Source organism: Podarcis cretensis, assembly GCF_951804945.1.
Source record: "Podarcis cretensis genome assembly, chromosome: 15".
NCBI classification, from domain to species: domain Eukaryota; kingdom Metazoa; phylum Chordata; class Lepidosauria; order Squamata; family Lacertidae; genus Podarcis; species Podarcis cretensis.
Window position 1 is genome coordinate 3,947,266 of NC_137185.1, and position 20,080 is coordinate 3,967,345.

Consider the following 20,080-nt stretch of genomic DNA (forward strand, 5'->3'; position numbering starts at 1 on the left):
TAAGAGCTGATGAACCAGAGAGCCTCTCCAGGCCCCGCCCACCCTTGGCCTGGCTTTGCAAGGAGTTGCAGGATCCGACTATCATGCTCTTGCTTTTTTTTGGAGAAGGGAATCTTCCTATTTCAGGGATTTGAGAACAGGCCTTCCGGGGATTAATCTTGAGTTGGGGGGAACCGGGAAAGAAGAAATAAGCAACAGCAAATCCAAACATGTGCAGAGGAGATTTGACTCGCCGTTGCTAAGTCTCTAAAGCCCAGCAGTGGAGATTCAACCATCACCCTTCAATTTTCCTTGGAAAGAGGGGGTGAGCGCTAGATTGTAATGGGGCATGGGCAGCCCAAGAAGAAGAGGAACCAGGGCTAAACCCAGTATATAATGTCCTCCATCTCCTGGCTTTCAGTTCCTGGCATATCTGTCAACTTTTCCCTTTTCTTGCGAGGAATCCTATTCGGAATAAGGGAATTTCCCTTAAAAAAGGGAAAACGTTGACAGCTATGGTTCCTGGTGCAACAGCTCCCTCACTAGGACTTAAAAATTCAGGTCCTGCTGCTCAACAGATCATTTTTTACAAATCTATCCGTCCGTCTGTCTGTCTGTCTAAACAATTTACATTCTACTTAACTACAACCTCTAAGCGGTTTACAAAGAGGCAATATAAACAAATATCACAGAAAGCTATAAAATCAAACTTCGAATCCCTCCTGCATTTGTCGCTCCCTTTGCCAAGCCTGCCACAGAGCCTAGGGCTTGCTGATCAGAAGGTTGGCAGTTCGAATCACCGCGACGGGGTGAGCTCCCATTGCTCAGTCCCAGCTCCTGCCAACCTAGCACTTTGAAAGCACATCAAAATGCAAGTAGATAAATAGGTACCACTCTGGCGGGAAGGTAAACGGCGTTTCCATGCACTGCTCTGGTTTCACCAGAAGCGGCTTAGTCCTGCTGGCCACATGACCTGGAAGCTGTCCGCCGGCTCCCTCGGCCAACAAAGTGAGATGAGCGCCACAACCCCAGAGTCGGTCACGACTGGACCTAATGGTCAGGGCTCCCTTTACCTTTTTACCTTGCCAAGCCCGGGGTTCCCAGCCTCTGTTTCAAAGCCCAGCTAAAGAGATGCTCTGAAATGACAGGTGAGCAGGACCCACAACTAAGCAAACCCCTCCCCCTCCCATGTAGCAAAATTCCCACAAACGAGTGTTCGTTTTCTCCTGCATGTTATCCTGTTCCATGCAGCTCTGGAAGGAGGGAGAAATCTTATCACTTCTCGTAAGAAAGACCGGCCTGGGGTCACAGTGACATGAAGAAACCATGCTGGACCTTGAATCCTGCAGTTGTGGGCTGGGCTTATGAGCTCTGAGTAGAAATATTTTGGGAAGGGGGCTAAAGAGAATGTGGGGAGAATGTGAAAATGGCCCCCTCCTTCCCTACAGACCTTCCCAGCTGTTAAGGTCAACAAAGGAGCCCTTCTTGGCAGCTCCACTTCCCTCAGAAGCTGAGGGCCAGGACATGGCCTTCTCGGTGGCGGCCCCTAAGGCCCCATTTGCACCACACATTTAAAGCCCTGTGATACACCCTTTGTTTATTTCCTGCATTCAGAATCTCTCTGTGGCCACAGCCCTGATATCACAAGCTTGGAGTAGAAAGCTCCCCAGCGGATGGACTACAGAGAATTGGATAAAATGACAAGAAGGATTCGAAACCTGTGGTACCAGAGATTGGAAGAAATATATGAACTATTTGAAGAGCAACTGTAATCAACAAATTATGCTAGTAGGACTACAAGAAGTTTTGTAAGGAGAAATATATGAAATACTGCAAAGAAGAGAGACATTAGTAATAATATTTAAACGTAATAGTGAAAGTAAGAAATGTAAATTAAGCGATAAGACTGGAAAATTTTCAGATGTGATTGATGGAAGTAAAAAAAAAAGTGTATAAGATACAAAAGTATGTTTAATAATTGTTGAAAATGTTATGTTAAAAAAAATAATTAAAATATAATTAAAAAAAGAAAAAGAAAGCTCCCCAGGGGCACTGACTTAGGCTCCAGATTATGGGTTGGGTGCCCAGTGGCCCCCGCAATGTAACATGACATCATGACGTCATGTTACATCACACATGCTGCAGTGATGCAACTTCCGAGGTCATGTCCGAGGCCTCAAACATGCCTTCTGCTTTCACCCAGAAGTTGCATCAAGGCCCCGCAGTGTGGATGTTGAGCACCCACAATATTTTGAGTGAGTGCCCAGGCCCTCGGGGTCCCCTGGAGTTGGCGCCAGTGGGGCTGCCGATGGCTATGAGCCAGGATGGCTCTGCTCTGCCCCCACGGCCGGAGCTAGCGATGCTTCTGAATATCAGTTGCTAGAAACCACAGGAAGGGAGAATTGCTCTTCTGCTTTGACCCTATTTGTGGGTTTCCCATAAAGGCACCTGGTTGGCCACTGTGAGAGCAAGATGGATGCTGGGCTAGAGGGGCCACTGGCCTCATCCAGCACTCTCTTCTGGAGTCCTTAAAGGTTTTTAAAGCTTACCCACCGAATTTCGGCAGCAGAGGTGTAGGCGGGTGGCAGAGGTGAAGATAGCAGCAGCAACGGCACAATTTCACCAGCTGTACAAAGGGAAGAGGAAGCCAGTCTAGGGGTGGAAGGAGGGATGGTTTCTTCAAATTAAATTCTGGCTAACTGGGCACAAGCGTCCCTCCAGAAGCCCCTGTGCTCTCCAGAAGATGCTATTCCTTGCCTGCCTTTGCCAGAACAACGCCGTCCGTGTTAAAAGTCAAACAGCAAAGATGAAGTTTGCCTCTGCCTCCTCCTGGCTACAAGAAGCCTATGTCGTGGTTGCTCTTTAGTCGTTTAGTCGTGTCCAACTCTTTGTGACCCCCTGGACCAGAGCACGCCAGGCCCTCCTGTCTTCCACTGCCTCCCACAGTTTGGTCAAACTCATGCTGGTAGCTTTGAGAACACTGTCCCACCATCTCGTCCTCTGTCGTCCCCTTCTCCTTGTGCCCTCCATCTTTCCCAACATCAGGGTCTTCTCCAGGGAGTCTTCTCTTCTCATGAGGTGGCCAAAGTACTGGAGCCTCAGCTTCACAATCTGTCCTTCCAGTGAGCACTCAGGGCTGATTTCCTTCAGAATGGATTGGTTTGATCTTCTCAAGAGTCTCCTCCAGCACCATGACTGCCTTGCCGTGGTGAAGGGGCTTGAATACCTCAGAGAAGCTATGAGCTCTGCCATGCAGGGCCACCCAAGATGGACAGGTCATAGTGGAGAGTTTTGACCAAACGTGATCCACCTGGAGCAGGAACCGGCAAGCCACTCCAGTATCCCTGCCAAGAAAACCCCATGGACAAAGACAACAGGAGCCTATGAGTTGTCTTAATTAGGCCCACACCAGTTCCCACTAATGACTTCCTTCCGACTCCTCGGCGGACTTAACCGAGTCTCCTTCTCTATGCAAATGTTCACCAGGATCATCTGCCTCCTCTGTTCGTCGCCTCCTTATCAGGAGACTCTGATGTTCAGGTGCATTGGGAAGTGATAGCAAGACCCAGGAGGCTGCTTGCCAGCTCGCCCCATCTTTCTTTATCGCTCATTCCTGCTTCAAGACCATTCTTTGTTAGACTAGGCTGGAAGCAGACAGACAATGCTACCGCCTCCCTCTCAGCCTCAGCAGGCATCAGATTCAGTCCTGTTGCCTCGACCCAGAACTTGATTTGTCTCTGGTAGCTCTGGCTCCTTCAGGGGTGGGGGGCTGAGGGCTGCCTTCCCTCCTAGGGCACCTTCTGAGGGCCGCATGCCAATGGTGGGTGGGGCAACATTCCAAAGCAGGTGGAGCTAAACTATGGAACTCACTGCCACAGGATGGCTGTATTCTGCTTCCACAGTTGGAGGTAGCGATGACTGTGGGATGTGAAACACAAGACCAGTCAAGTACAACATTCCTAGAGTGAACATGTTTACACACGGGGAGGAATGTTTGTGCAGCCAGCAGGTAAACTTCCTGTTTCCTTCTGGGCTGGGACGGACTTCCTCTGCATGTGACTAGAGGTGGGCGTGGCCTCACCTGTGCAGGTAATGACAAAAGCACAGGGCAGGAGAGCCATCTCTCTCTGTGTGTGACTACTTTTGTCAAAGAAGCAACATCTGCTTAGCCAAAGATGCTCCCTTGGTGTCCAGCCAAGAGAGGACAAAGGGACTGTCTCCTTATGGGATAGTTTCCGGGTGTATGTTACTTTTCTAAGCTAAGTCTGCCTTCTGGGATCCGATTGTGAACAGAATGTGAGTAAACTCTTTTTATACTTTTATAGAAGACTGTGCCGTGTCTTATCTTTTATGAGGGAATAAAGGGGGGAAATACCAGAACAGTTATTATAGAGGCCTTTTGCAAGCCTGAGCAAATGCATCCGCTGTGAGTTTAAAAGGGGGAATGTTACTCTGCTAAATTGTGAAGTTGTTTACACAAGTTGGAAAGGCTATAATTAAACAATATATCCTCTCCTGCATCCCTGAACATTCCCACAATGATTCTGAATACCAGTTGCTGGACACCGCAGGAGTTGCTCTTGCTTTGAGGATTTCCCACTGGCTACTGTGAGAGCAGGAGGCTGAACTGGGTGGGTCACTGGTCTGACCCAAGAGGACTTTGTTCCCTAGGCTAGCTTCTGCATGCAAACTTTCTGTCCTGCATTTAGGGAAGCAAGAAGCGTTGTCAGAGTTCAAGGACACAGTTCCAGGCAGGGGGAAGATGCTAAAGGAGTTTGATTCTGTTTACGAACTTGTTCCTGTGAAACATCTCAAAAAGATGAAGATGACAGTGACGTCAGCAAAAGAAGCGTATAAAACCATCGCTTCTACAAAAACAGTTTTAGAATTTCTTTTTTAAAAAATAATATTTATTCAAATTTTAAAGGTTACAAAAAGAAAAAAAGGAAAAAGAAAAAAGACAGAAAAAATACAATCAATTAAAAAAAGAACAAATCGAACTTTTACATAGCTTTCTTTCCTTTACTTATTTCCTTGACCTCCTCACACCTCCCATTTTTGTATTCTAATTCGGATTATTATTTCAGCAAATCCTTCCAACCTTGTTTTTATTAAGATATTTTATTAAGAAATTTGTCTTAATATACTATAATTTTACGTTCTCTCTTTCACCAATTCATTTTTACTTAATCCTTTATGTCATTTCTGCCAAAACCACATAATTTCATGTATGAAACAATTCAAGGGGGATGCAGGCTGGAATAAGGAAATTCTCCATTTGTCAGGTTTGTTGACACTGAAAAGACAAGAGAGGTGGGGCCTGTTTTGAGAGGAAACAGGAGGAGTTTGAAAGGCCCTTTTCCTAGATTGTATGGAGCAGACCTCCAGACAAAATGGTATCTGCAGGAGGCCTTCTTCTGCAGAGTGTCGGTGGCTATTTGGTTGGGCTGGGGCAGAATTGTTGAGTTGGAAGGGATACAAAGATCATCTAGTCCAAGATTAGATAAATTTATTGTCATTGTCCGTATATACACAGTATACACAACAACGAAAATCAAACACCCAAGACCGGATTCACATACACATTTGCACGTATCTCCAACACTCTCATCCTATTCAGACATAATCTATTAAAACATACATAATCCAGAATATAACACAACCTATTAGAAGCATAGCATAACCTAAAACCTATCTCATTCCTTACTACTCACTGCTTGCTATTTCTTACAACTGGCCCTGCAATGAGAGGAATCACAGCTAAAGAAAACCAACCCAACTTGCATTTGAAGGACAGTCTACCTGAGCCACACTTTCTAAACGATGCACGAACTGGAATGCAGCCAACCTTTGAAATTTGGCCCTTCTCTGAATTTTGCCAGTTGGTTCTGCAGCCAAGTAACGTATGTAGAAAAAGGAACATGGTGAAGCATGTGCATATTAGCCAAAACAGCACACCCAAATTAGTTATGTTAGCGGAAAGCTGCTCTGCAAAGTTGCGTGTGTGTTAGGTAGTGTTGTCTACAAACCTGTGCATTTTGGGAGAAATTTGCACTAAAAGGATGATGGCTTCTCGTAAGAACTTTAAAATAAACAGATCACAAAGTGCTGTGGAAATGTGGAGGTGTAAACATAACAATGAAATGCAGAGAAACCTAAATAGGCAGCTGCATCTGTCCTTATGGGTTGGGCATGTATAAAGGTAAAGGTAAAGGGACCCCTGACCATTAGGTCCAGTCGTGACTGACTCTGGGGTTGCGACGCTCATCTCGCTTTATTGGCCAAGGGAACCGGCGAACAGCTTCCAGGTCATGTGGCCAGCATGACTAAGCCGCTTCTGGCAAACCGGAACAGCGCACGGAAATGCCGTTTACCTTCCCACCGGAGCGGTACCTATTTATCTGCTTGCACTTTGATGTGCTTTCGAACTGCTAGGTTGGCAGGAGCAGGGGCCGAGCAATTGGAGCTCACCCCGTCGTGGGGATTCGAACCACCGACCTTCTGATCGGCAAGTCCTAGGCTCTGTGGTTTAACCCACAGTGCCACCCGTGTCCCTGGCATGTATAGGGTGAGATTATTTTTTCTCATCCAATATAAACTGGGAATCCTCTGTGAACTCTCTGAGCCCTCTGTCCAGCTCTTAGCAACCTCCCCAGGACTTAAGCATGACACCGGTGAAAGGATTTATTCTTACGACAAAAGAGCGATGAGGTCCAGGGAAACCTTGTGCCAATCTGATTCTTGACCATGCGCAGAGTGCAGCCGTCACTCTGCAAAAGGACTGTGTGCTGAGCGGACGGGCCACAAACACAATGTGGTTAATTGGAGCCCCTGGGGGAAGGCAGATTTTGCCACTCAAAAGTACACTCGTTTTAATCATGCTCAAATACTTTTTAAATGACCTGTTGACTCAGCCCTGTGTCAGAAAGTCATGTTTCTGAGTCACGTCTATATTTCAGTTGCCGGATTTAGGAAAAAGGATGTGGAAGATGATCTAGGTGGTGAAATCATCTACCTGGAAAGGAAAACTGTTGAGGGATTTGAGAATTGGAAGTAAGTTCAGGGTGTGCACGTGGAAATGCTCCCCTCCCACGCAATGTGTGACGATCCTGTGGAACTCCTCGACACAAGCTCTGAGAGGGGTTGCCTATATGCAACTGCAGCCTGGAGAGGCGAAAGGGAAGCAGGGCTCTCCTGAGATTCCGTTTTTTGTCCCCCCCCTCCCTGAACTCTTTCTGTCCCAGCTGGTCCAGGAAACAGCTGCCTCAGACTGTTTTTCTCCTCCTCCCTTTCCACTCGCTTTTCCTTTTCTGCTGTGTCCTTTAGATTACAAACCCGAGGGCAGAGACTATCTTGAGGCTTCTCTTTGACCCGTAAGCTGCTCTACGAACCTTCGTCCCCCAACCCCCCCCCCCCCCGCCCATCTCTCGGCTGAAGCACAGTAGCTTTTCGAAATTGCTTTCGATTAATAAATTCTGGGTGGTGAGCGCATTCCCAAAGGGCAGCTGCGTTTAGCTGCCGCCGCAGGGAAAACAGAACCTCCAGTCTCAGCGCAGCCTACCTCTCTGGAGTCCCAGATGCAGGTGTGTGTGTGGACAGACCCCTTGCCCTGCTCGCCGCTTCCTTAGAGACACGCGGTTGAGTCCAGATAACCAAACCCACCCGAGTTTCCCCGCTTTGCGGCTCAGGATGGAACCCTGCAGACCGCGAGCCATAGGCGCAAGAGGCTGAAAGTCAGCCTGGACGCTGCTGTTGCCTTGCGCGTGTTTTTAAAAACCAGGCAAGTGGCAAAATTGTTGGGTTTCTTTTAATAATAATAACAAAGCAAAAAGTCACGAACTCTTCCCTGCCTGGGCTCCTCCCCCTCCTGTTAGCGATTGGAAAGGAGCAGGAGGCGGACGAGGCAGAGGACTCCCTCCAGACCCCTTTCCCAGCAGCCAGAGGGCTCTGCGGCCAGAGGGGAGAGGCGCTGCCCCCTCGCCCGGCCACCTGCCCCCCCAGCCTCTGAATTCCTCCCCCCGGCTCGGCTTTTGTTGCTGCGAGGTGGTGACATCACCCCGCCTCGCTCCTCCTCGCCGATCTGATCCGTCTCAGGTTTCCCACCGCGCCTTCTCTCCTCCGACTGACGGTGTCTGTGAATCTAGACGGGGAGAGAGAAGGAGAGCGCGCGCGAGGGAACCAGCAGCATGATCAGATCCCCGGGGATCCCGAGGGCACAGCGGACCCCGTAAGGCTCCGGCGGCGGGGAAAGCGCACCTCCATCCCCGAGCCCCCTTTGCTGCCTTCTCCTCGGTCCCCCTCGACGTACTCCGGGCGATTCTCCGAGAGCCGTATGCATGACACTCCGGAAAGGCGAGCGGACCACCATCAGCATCCAAGAGCACATGGCCATTGACGTCTGCCCCGGACCTATCCGACCCATCAAGCAGATCTCGGATTACTTCCCCCGCTTCCCCCGAGGGCTCCCGGCCACCGTCAGCCGCAGCAACAGCCTGCGCTCCTCGACGGCGCCCTCCGCGGCCGGGCAGCAGGCGCTCAGCCCCTCGGAGACCACGGCGCCCCGGGAGGACGACGAAGATGTGGACCAGCTCTTCGGCGCCTACGGGACCGAGGCGCCGGCCGAGCAGCCGGCCAAGCGGCGAGCTGAGCCGGAGGAGGAGGCGGCGGAGGCGGTGGACCCCGAGGGCTACGAGTCGGACGACTGCAGTGAGTTCCGCAGGTCTTGAGTCGGGCTGGGGGTGCGCAAGAGCCTCCTTCTGGGGTTTGGGTGGTGGTAGTGTTTTGCCTCGAGAGCTCTCAGTCAGTTTCGGTTTTTCTATTCCCCTCCCCAATAGCCAGAGTTCTGCAAAATGTGCTTGTTGTTTTTTTAAATCCTCACCAGCGTTTGGTGCAAATAAACTCATTTTTTGAAAGCGATCTCCCCCACCCCGCACCCTCCAGATATAAAATTCCTTGTTCTTTCCACTGAGATCTTCCTCTTTATGCCTGCTTTTTGTTAAAAGAATGCATTTTTATTTTTATTTCTATGGTAAACATTGTATGGCTGGGGAACTGCATTGCAAATTTCAGATCAGTGCAAATTTCAGAAAGTGGGATTCAACTTGACATGCACACCGGGTCAGATTTCTGCCCCATCCCTGACTGTGAGTTTTCCTTCTAATACGCTCCCCACCCCCACCCCCAGTCCTAAATCTAGATTTGACCGAGTTTCCTGCAAGCTGGCCTTGGGAGGTCAGTGGAAACCTTGAAAGCTCAGCCGGCCTGTCACCTGTGACAGGGACAATCCGTTGGGTGGCCTCCCTCCACCCCCCCCTTGCTCCAGCTTGCTTGAAACAAATGCCGGTTGCGCAGAGGAGCATCACACCCGCACACTTGCGCACCTGTGCCAGCCCCACGGAAGAAACCAGGAGGGGAGCTGTGGAAGAGACACCCCCCCTCTGGTGGCTTGCACCCACCAGTTGCTGTTTGGCACGGACAGCGGTGGAGATGGCAATCGCAGGGATCGCTTTGTCCTCGTCGTCTCCCCCCCTCCCGCCACCCACCGAATCCAGAAGAGAGAAAACAACCCCTTGTTGCAAGGGCGCGTGAGCTTTCGTCAAACTCTTCCAGTTTGGCAGAACAAACATTGCACTAAGCGGAGCCTGGCACACCGGCGATGCCATCCGTTTTCCCTTTTGCACATTTCCTTTATCCATCTTCCCTCCTTCCGTTTTAAAACAACACCATGACTCCTTTCACCCACTCCCTTTGGCGCTTTCTCTCTCTCTCATAACAAGGCACGCACAATTCCCTTATTTTTTGGGAGGGAATAGGTCTCTTTTTCCTCTGCAACCCAACCCCCCCCCTCTCTCTCCCCTCTTCCCAGTGTCGAAATTCCATCCCTCCATCCCTCCTCCTCCACCCCCGCCCTCAAGCTGCCGACTTCAGCCCCCTCCCCACCTCGCCAATGTCACCCCGACACTCAGCCCACCCTCGGCGGGGTCCGGCGTTGCTACAGCCGCAATCCTCCGCTATGCAGCCAAAAAGCTTGTTCGCCTCGCTCCTCCTTGCTCGACAAAATATAAACAAGCGAGGGGAGCCCCCTCCTCTCCCTGCGCGCACCCCCTCCTCTGATTTGAGCGCTAGGATGTTTCAAAAACACCAGTTGCATCGCCTTCCCTGGTGTGGCCGTGTTGGGAAGGGAGGGGGGCACGACTCGGGTCCTCGGCAGGTTTGAGCTGGTTTGAGAGCAAGGGTAAAGGGGCGTAGAGTGGGGTCCTTCTATGCAAGGCGTGCTAGACCAGCTAGTCCACTGATGGAGAAATCTGAGCCGGGGAAGAATTTCAGGGTCTTTCGCCGCCACCTCTCTCTCTCTCTCGCCTGAATAAAACTCCCAAGCTGTCATCTTCCCAGCAGTGAGATGGGGAGAAAGAGAGATCTCTCTGGTGTAGTACAAATGGTGCAGGAAATCATTTGCATAACCAGAGCGTTGTATTTTTTAAATTTTTTTTTTTTTAGGAAAACAACATTCCGCCCCCCCCCCCATTTCATCCCAAGCTGACTGGGTATTAACCCTGCTGCCCCTGCCACCTGCTTCAATGAAGAAGCCTTCTTGTCATTGGCAGACACATATGCAAGGCACTGGCTAGGCAATCACAGAACAGGAGATTTGGAAGGGGACAAAAGGGTCATCTAGTCCAACCCCCTTGTGATGCAGGAATCACAGCTATATTTGTGTCTGGGGGGGGGTATTTTTCAGCTGATTTTGACTGGAGGAAAGAGCTTGGGGGAAGAGGGAGAGTTGCAGTGTGGCATCCAAACATGGGAGTTTTTAAAAGGGTTGGGGGAATTGTCAGAGTTTAGGGAGGACGGACCTTTTTGAAGGGTGTGGAAGAGGCCGCCTCTGCTGTTGTGGTAATCACAAGGGGGTTTAAAATACTCTGTCTGCATTAAGGTTCCGCTCCCCAAATCAGAATCCTTTCTCCCAGGTGTCATGTCGGAGGAAATAAAAAAAAAAGGTCAGACCAATATTTATGTATGCAATATTTTATGTATATTTTATGTATGCAACTAGGGTGGCAAGGTTATTGATTGCCCAAAATTGGAAAAGCAGCAGCGTCCCAACTAAAACAGACTGGTTATCTAAAATGATGGAATACTTCCATATTGCCGAACTAACAGGGAGGATAAGAGGAGATCTGGTACTAAAACTGAATAAGGAGTGGGCTACCTTTAAGGAATACATCAGAATTTATGTGGGGAAAGTAGAATTTCTGACAGATATTGAGTGAATCCAGAAAACGAAAGGAGAGTAATGTCAAGATAAAAGAAGACATTAAAGAAATAATGAAATGCGTTTAAGCTAGTTGGAAAAATAAAGTAGTGTAACAAGAACGGCTGGAAGTCAAGTCACTTGGTGGGTGTCTGTGTGGGGTAGGTGTGTGGGTATGTTGATATGTACAGTATAGGTGGGTATTATATAATGTAGGTATGTTTTATGTTATGAAAATAAGGTAGTGTGTTATGTGTGTGTACTGTGTACATGTATATGTTTTATATGTTAATAAAATTTATATTTAAAGAAGAAGAAGAAAGGTTCCCCTCCCCATCCACCCTCATATTATTATTTTTTAAGCTAGGCCTGCTTCTCTGCCTTAACAAGCAGAAATCCAAACTGTGATGCTCAGAGTGAGCCCATGATGGAAGAAAGCGTCACTTGTTGAATGTTTGTTCCATGTGCGCTTGTGGAAGGAGGGGGGGGGGACAACCAATGGCCCTCCAGATGTTTCTGGACTCCAGCTCCCATCATCCTGGGCTATTGGGGGCTGATGGGGGATGGACACCAACAGCATCTCGAGCTCCACAGGTTCCCCACCTGTCCTGAAGGCGAGAGAAGGTAGGTAAGCTGATAGGTTGCCCTCTGCTCTTCAGATCCATCAGGTCTCTCATATCCCTGCCCGTCCTTCCCACCTAGGGAGAAACATACAGTGAGGGGTCAGTTGATGGGAGAGCTGAGTCAGATTTTTGCTCATCTGCAGTCACTTGAGTACGTTGCTCAGCCTCGTTTTCCCCCATCTTGGTGGTCTACCTTGCAGGGCTGGTCTGGGGGAGGAAACAGGTTTGGCACTGTAACTGCTTCAGCTTTAGCTCAGGATCAGAGAACATGCTTTCGAACGGCAGGTTTGATCCACAGCGCCTCCAATGGGAAGATTTCGTGGCAGCAGCTGCTAGGGGGAGATTCCTGCCCCTGTATCTTCAACCATTTTTCTAAAGAGGGCTAGAAACTTAATTTTTATTCTGCAAAATGAAATCTTGTGCTGCTAGGACTCTAATGGAGGTGGGAAGGTTTGGAGAGAGCATAGGAGGAAGCAGTGGCGTAGCGTGGGGGGTGCAGGGGGGGGCCCGGTCGCACCGGGTGCCACATCTGGGGGTTAGGGTTAGGGGGCGCAAATCCACGGGTTAGGGGGCGCAAATCCATGGGTTAGGGGGCGCAAATTACTTGCCTCGCCCCGGGTGCTGACAACCCACGCTACGCCCCTGGGAGGAAGATACGCCAAGCTGTTCTCTCCCCCTTCAAATCCACCAAGTTAATCCGACCTGTTCTTGTCCTGCGAGAGAGGCCAGGTGCAGTTTCACACCTTTGGAGTCCTGCACATGATCTGCACATGGCACTTGCTGTCAGAAGCCGGAAGTGGGTTTGTTCCAATTGAGTGTTTTTTTCTGGGATACTTGGAAGTGCTGGAAGAGGACGGCTAAAACGGATGGTTCTCCAACCTCTGCCATGACTTGGTAATATTCTGAAAGCTTTTTGATGCAGGGGTCAGAAAATGTTTTCAGCAGGGCACTACTGTCCCTCAGACTTTGTGGGGGGCCAGACTACATTTTGAGAAAATAAATGAACAAATTCTTATGCCCCACAGATGCATTTTAAATAAAAGGACACATTCTACTCATGTAAAAACATGCTGATTCCTGGACCGTCTGTGGGCCGGATTTAGAAGGCAAATGGGCCGGATCCGGCCCCCGGGCCTTAGTTTGCCTACCCATGGTTTGGAGGGAAGGAAAAAGAATCTCTCTGCAGCCTTTGCTCCTCAATCCAGAGAGCCATGCATTTTTCCCAGGCGTGTGGAGCTCCTGCACTCCTGCAGCTCCATGAGCATTCCAAACCATGTAAGATGCTATAGCTGGGGCTCCACAAGCGCTCCAAACACTGTAGTTGTTTGATAACAAGGGGGCAGGAACATCTATAGACAGCCTGTGCAACTCGCTCCAGAGCTGCAAGTGTTTTGACAGGCGCTTGGAGCTCCTGCACTCATGAGGCTCCACACACACACTCCAAACATGTAGGTGCTCTGCATGCATTCCAGCTACAGCAGTGGCAGAATATTTGCTTTTTAACAAGGGGGCGGGAGCAGCTCTCTGCAGCCCTGTGCCCCCCAACCCAGAGTCAGGTGGAGCTCCTGCGCTGGCGCAGCTCCACACACATTCCAAATACGTAGGAAGCCAAACAGTGAAAATACCTGGCGACCATTTTTCTGTGGAACTGGTGGGGCTTCTGAATTGCTTCAATCCAAGATGCTTCTCAGCCTCAACACATTCAGCTGCTTAACCAAAAAAGCGTTGCATTGCCTAGAGACCTGTTTCGCATGTGAGAACTGATCTTGCATTATCCATTTTTTAAAAGGACGTGCTTCTGGCCTCTGAGAAGCAGTGAAGATCCAACTTCACCAGAGAGTAGAAGTACTGGATTCAGAATTAGGCAAGTTTCTACTCTAGGGTGACAGTCCGCACTGACAGAAGTCGTGTGCCAGAGGATAAATGGGTCCACCTGAGTGGGGCAGCCCCACTTTGCAGAAGTAATTTGCTAGAGCTGGATGAGAATCTCTCTGAGACAGCAATTTCCTAATATAACTGGGGTGGGTTTAAGGATTTGAGAATTGACTCTTCCCTCCCCCTTCCAGTTTTGACTCATTTTGAGATGCACATTATTTTTACTACTGAGGATGAGCATGAGAATGGCTTCTTAGGGTGTGTGGAATCTCTGGTCTGAGGTCCAGTTGTGGCCCTCCGCTCCTCTCTCTCTGGCCCTTGGGCCTCTTCCCAGGCCACGCCTCCTCCCAGAAGCCACACCCTCCTTGAATGTGTTTGCCTGGCTGGAAGCATGCCCTGGAGCTCGGATAATAGCTCTTGCTTCCCTGGATGCAAGATAGAGAGAAGGTTGTGCAGCAAGTAGCCTATGCTGTAATGGTAAAATTTACATGAGTGGCCCCGCCCACTTTTGCCTCTGGCCCCACCCACCTCAGAAGTTTGCCCAGAAGGAGATGCACCTCTTAGAGCTCAAAATATTTCCCTGCCTCTCTTAGGAGATCAGAGAGAATGGATCTCCTACAGACCTTAAAAGACAGGCAAAATATATGGAGGTGACTAGGCGAGACATTACTGTAAGGTGCTTATTTGATCTTGTTTGTGCAGATAGAAGTTAAGTGGTTTATATTAAATAAAAGGGAGAAAAGCAGAAATGGTTCTTCTAACAGGAAAAGCTTCAGGCAGCTGCCAGCGATCATTCTGCCAGGGTAACAGCTCTCTGCAGCTGCTCTGAAAATCCTTGAGTTTCGGTTTTCAGGTAGAAAGGAGTTCCCAGCACCATTCATGAAAACACTTAGGTGCTGTGGAATATCTAGCTTTCCCCAGCATTGCTCAGAACCAGTTCTCCCTGGCTGCTGCTGCTTCATCCTTCCTGAAATATTTTGCGTGGGTGATCCTAGCCTATCAGGGAACCTACAGTGATCACATCCCAGCAACTCCACAGCCCATCAGGGATCCCATAGTAGATGCAAACCACCACCGGGTTTTGTGGCCAGTTGGAGTGCAGGATCCTGTCCTTGCCAGCTGGATTTGGCCACGTGGCAATGTCGCTGAGGGCAAGGAACAAGCAGGCGTCTCTGCAAGGAAGGCCTTGGCAGTGCGAGGGTGGCGAAAAGGCATTTGGCGGTGCCAGAAATGTTTGCGACAAATTGTCAGTCATTTCGGCACAGTGCTAGCTCTTTCCATTTTGCCCTGAGAGGCTAAAACATGAAAGGTAACACATTTGCGAAAACGCTAGTATCTTAACATCCCCTTTGAACCTTTTTCCAGAGGGGGTTTGGATGTTGGGGGAAGGAAGCGTTTCCTACCCCCCTGGAAGAAGGGGCCCAGTGTGGCTTAATTTCATTGCCGTGTGTTTGTGGGAAAATAAGAGCCCCACCCTATCAAAAGGCAAAATGCGCCTCTGGGAGGCTGTGAGCAGGCGAGAGTGAGCAGGCAAGGAGCCCTGGTGTGGATTAAATGTTTGGTAACATGCCAGATGGTGCCTGCTGAGATGGGGCGACTTTTCTGCTAGGAGAAGCGCGCTGAGCAGTAATTTGCCTTAAAAAACCCAAACACTGCTTGGAATTGAAGGAGAATGGACTTCCCGGTCCTCAACTTCCTGGAAGGTAGTAGTCCCAGATGGAACCTGGGGAAACAGCTGTTGTTTAGCACGTCTTGGAGACAGAAGCTCTAATCTGGGGCTCCCGAGAATTGAGGGAAATGGGTCTTCGCCCCTCCTGACACCCCCTTCCCCACAACCTTCTAAATGCAGCTCCCCACTTTTTCAAAGAATAGGTTTTCCTGCTGCTTTATCATGAACCACTGTGATTAAATAGAAAAAGGAGTGGTATGATGTTACGTTGAACTAACACAACAGAAACAAACACATATGTGTGTGCGGATATGCATACACACACACATTTCTATATCTACATACTTACACACATTACAATCTTAGGCACACGTGTGAGAGTGTGTTTATATGCACGTCGTCATCATTGTTTATTTGTATGGTACCCTTCTGTCGTTAAAAGCATGCTCAAGGTGGCTTGCAACAGGAAAAGGCTTACATGGTTACAAAAATATAAAGAAAGTCGTCATAAGGAATAAATATAAATTTGTCACACCATCTTTTATCTGAATTTGCAAACATATTCCAAAACAACCCAAATGTCTCTATATGCACATACATCTCTCTCTCTCTCTATTTACACACACATGTGCTTTTCTATACCATATTTGCACAAATCGGCCATCACACTGTTTTCATTGCCTGTTTCCCACTGATGGCGCTTTTGCAAAAATCACGCCAGTTTCTCATGTCGGCGGTTGCTTTGGTGGTTCTGCTTTCTTTGTCCTCCTCTTTTCCTATTCTTGCTAATGAATGAAGTGTTATGTGTGCAAACGGAGCAGTCCTGGTCTCACAAAGAAGCCCAAGAGAACTGGCATCTCTAAGAACAAGGGCCCAGGAATTTCAGGGGAGCAGATTTTGGATGAAAGTTCAGAGATGCATCCTGATGTGGTCCACTGTGGGACAGATGGAGGCTGGGCTCCTTCCTTCACTGGATCTTTTTACACAGAGGCTGGACAGTCACCTGAGAAGGATGCTGTCATTGCAGACCCTGCATTGGGACGCGGGGTTGGACTTGATATCCTCTGGGGGGCCCTTCCAGCGGTAAAATTCTGTGCAGGCTGTACAGAAAGGGCCTGAGATGAAGCTCTTTGTTTGTGATGGCTTTGGTTGTGGGTTTTTCCCCCTGGCATAGGATGAGGACTGGCAGTTCAGAGTGGCACGTATTAGTTATGGCCAGGTTGCCACCTCGCTCTCCCCCAGCAGGGCTCCTGTGCTTTTAAGACGATTGCGGTAGTCAGGAATTCAACAGGTGCAGCTCCACACCAGAACCGGCATGGAGATCTGACGCTGGGGAGAAGACGGTTCTCTCCCCTCTTCTCAAGCCAGGCAAGAGCCCACCCAGGCCTGACAGCAAGTATTTTTGGCAAGATGGCAGGTAAATCTGCCTTCTCTTTCTGAGCAGGGATGCTGCTGACTGGAGGGCAACCTCCAATGGAGAAGTATCTGAGCAATATCTCCTTGGGATGATTCAGCAAAAAAAGAAAAAAAAAAGCTGGAGGTGGAGAAGGAAAGATTTCTGAGCCCCCTCCTCCTGATAATTAAGCAGCCAAGATCTTCCTAATATATGTGTGTGTGTGTGTGTGTGTAAAATATTCATTAGCAGCTGTTGATGATCTCAAAAGATCCAGAGTCTACAGATTGCTAATCCAACAACTTAATGAAAGAAGCAAAGAATTGCGGACGGAGGAGGGAGGGGGAAAGAGAGAAAGGAAAGGAAGTTTTTAGAGAAGAATTTCGATACTTCAGTGAGAAGCATTTCGTTGGCAAATGGCCCCCGGTGCTATTTATATGCGCCTGTTTATCCCTGCGGTTTGGGCCTATCCGAGAGGCACAAAAATAAAGCCTGTTCGCAAACGAGGTGCATCCATCTTCTCTGAGAGTAAGAATGAGGAACATCTGGGGTTCTTCCAGATGTTGGAGGACTCCATCTCCCATCAGCTGTCCTCACTGGCCACATGGGGGTTTATTTTGCTGCGGATGGGAGTTGGAGTTCAAAGGCAGCTCCTCACCCCTGCAGCCAGCGTGACCCATGGCCAGGGGAATTATGGGAGTTGGAGTCCTCCACCTCGCAGACTGCTACCCAAGTCCCAGGAGAAAGGGCAGTCTAGGGCAGGCATAGGCAAACTCGGCCCTCCAGATGTTTTGGGACTACAACTCCCATCATCCCTGACCGCTGGTCCTGTTGCCTAGGGACGATGGGAGTTGTAGTCCCAAAACATCTGGAGGGCCGAGTTTGCCTATGCCTGGTTTGGGGTGAAGCATTTCCTTCCACATTGTGCCAATGTCTCATGGTCCCCACCCTTCTTAAAGCAGGATGGCTTCTTTGGTGTCCGCAGTGTAGGGGAAACTTTAACGTCCCACATTCCCCTCTGAGCAACTTCCCGAGGGCTGAATGCCAGCGGTGGGTGGAGCCAGAGACAAAAGTGGGTGGAGCAACAAACATTTAAAAATATTTTTATATATGCACTGTTTCAACACATGTCCTCTCTCTATCCTCTTATCCTCTGACTTCCGACAGAGGATAAGTCAGGGGCACAGCGAGAGGAAAAACAACCAAGGATGGTGCGAATCAGTGGGCCTGGCCAAGGAGAGGTCCAAGGGCCAGATAGAGAGCCTCGGAGGGCCACATTTGACACTTCCCCGGCCCCTGCCTGAGCTTCCTGGTACCCACTCTCAACACAGCGATGGTGGCTGAGATCAAGGATGCCATTGGCCACGATGGCTGTCCTCTGCCTCCACAGTCAGAATCAGCAACGCTTAGTGAATCAAAGAATCATAGCGCTGGAAGGGATCCCAAGGATCATCTAGTCCAAACCCCTGAATTGCAGCTGTCTCTTCTGGGGATCGAACCTGCAACCTTGGCATTAATAGCACCATGCTCTAACCAATAGAGCGATCCAGCTGAATATGAGTTGCTGGGAACTATGGGAGGGGAGAATGCTGCAGGATTCGCACTGGCATCTGGCTGTGAGAATAAGATGCTGGACCAGAAGGGCCTCATCCAGCAACCTCTTCTTATCTCGGTGTTGCAAGTGCGTCTCTCCCTTTTGCTCATCCTTCTTGGCTTCCCACTTCTGGATTGATCCGTTTTGTTATGCAGTCCTGGTTCTCCAGCCCCCTCCCATTTCCCCACCCCCAAATCCCGAGTGGTCGCCAATTCTTTTCATCTCTCTTCATATACAGTCTCTTTATTTTTCCCTTTCATTCTCCGTTCCGGGAATCGAATATAATTTAAAATAAAAAATAAAAAAGGGGCAGGAGAAGGGAAGAGTTTGTGAAGGCCATCTTTAAATTGAAAATGTGGGAAGTCTAATTGCTTATGACACCAGGGGACTGTTTAACTCCGCAGAATATAATTGCGTCTACGGACTGCGCTGCATTGATAAGTGCTCTGTGGAACATTAAGTATTTTTGGAAATCCTTCTGATTAAATCTTCACCTGTCGCAAGCCAGACCGATAAGCAGGAATGCCTCATTTTTAAAAAATAAAATAGGGGGTGGACGAGATTTCGACGTATGTCTCATCAATCCAGTTCTGGCTTTGAACAGTTTCTTTATGATCTCCTGCGGTTTTCTGTAAAATATTGAAGGCGGCTCAAAATAGGAATAAAAAATGCATGCTCATAATCTTGAAAAGGTGGGGTGGGAATCAATGAAACTGAAGTTTTGTTTTTTTAAGAGGGGAACTATTAAAGGAAGCAACGGTATCAAAAGGAAATTCAGAAAGGAAAAACTTGCTAGAAGTGTCAAAAAGGAAATGATATAAGATCAAGCAGACTTCGCTTGAGAGTGAGTGTGGTCCTTAGCTGTTTAAGGCCTTATAGGTCAAAACTAACACTTTGAATTGGGCCTGGAAACTAATTGGCAGCCAGTGTAGTTGAGCCAAGATATACTCAAACCATCTTGCTCCAGTGAGCAACCGGGTCACCAAATTCTGCACCAGCTGAAGTTTCCGAACTGTCTTCAGAGGCCAATGTGTTGCAGTCAGTGCTTTCCCCCCCTAAAAATAATGTTTAGGGGTACTCTCATTTTCCTACTCATATAGAAATACTGCCCCTCAATGAAGCCAAACTTAGATTCACAAAATGTTTAGGGGTATACGTCCCCCTGCGTCCCCCCACAAAAAACAGCACTGGTTGCAGTAATCTAGCCTAGCGGTTACCAGAGCATAGACAACAGTAGTTAGACTGTCCCCATCTAGACAGGGGCACAGCTGGGCCACCAGCCGACGTTGTTGGAAGGCGCTCTGGGCCACTGAGGCCACCTGATCCTCGAGCAACAGCAAAGGATCCAGAAGGACCTCCAAATTTCATACCCGTTCCTTTGGAGGAAGTGTAACCCCATCGAGAGCAGGCAACCTCTCATCCGTCCTGTCTAGGGAACGGCCTACTTTAACTCAGCCTGCAAAATGTCTTGGATGTACAGTGGCACCTCAGGTTAAGAACTTAATTCATTTCGGAGGTCTGTTTTTAACCTGAAACTGTTCTTGCCAGCATGGTGTAGTGGTTAAGAGAGGGGGACTCGTAGTCTGGGGAACCGGGTTCGCTTCCCCGCTCCTCCACATGCAGCTGCTGGGTGACCTTGGGCTAGTCACACTTCTCTCTGAAGTCTCTCAGCCCCACTCACCTCACAGAGTGTTTG

General features: G+C 49.0%; 1 protein-coding gene across 1 annotated transcript in view; it reads left to right on the forward strand.

Annotated features, from left to right (window-relative positions):
* The first annotated feature begins 7,938 nt into the window (after positions 1 to 7,938).
* Positions 7,939 to 20,080, forward strand: part of DOC2B (double C2 domain beta) — a 125,217-nt gene continuing 113,075 nt past the window's right edge. Inside the window, exon 1 of the mRNA XM_079955771.1 lies at positions 7,939 to 8,685. Within this exon, the coding sequence (XP_079811897.1) occupies positions 8,316 to 8,685 (370 nt within the window). The 5' untranslated portion in view covers positions 7,939 to 8,315. The remainder of the gene's footprint in view (positions 8,686 to 20,080) is intronic.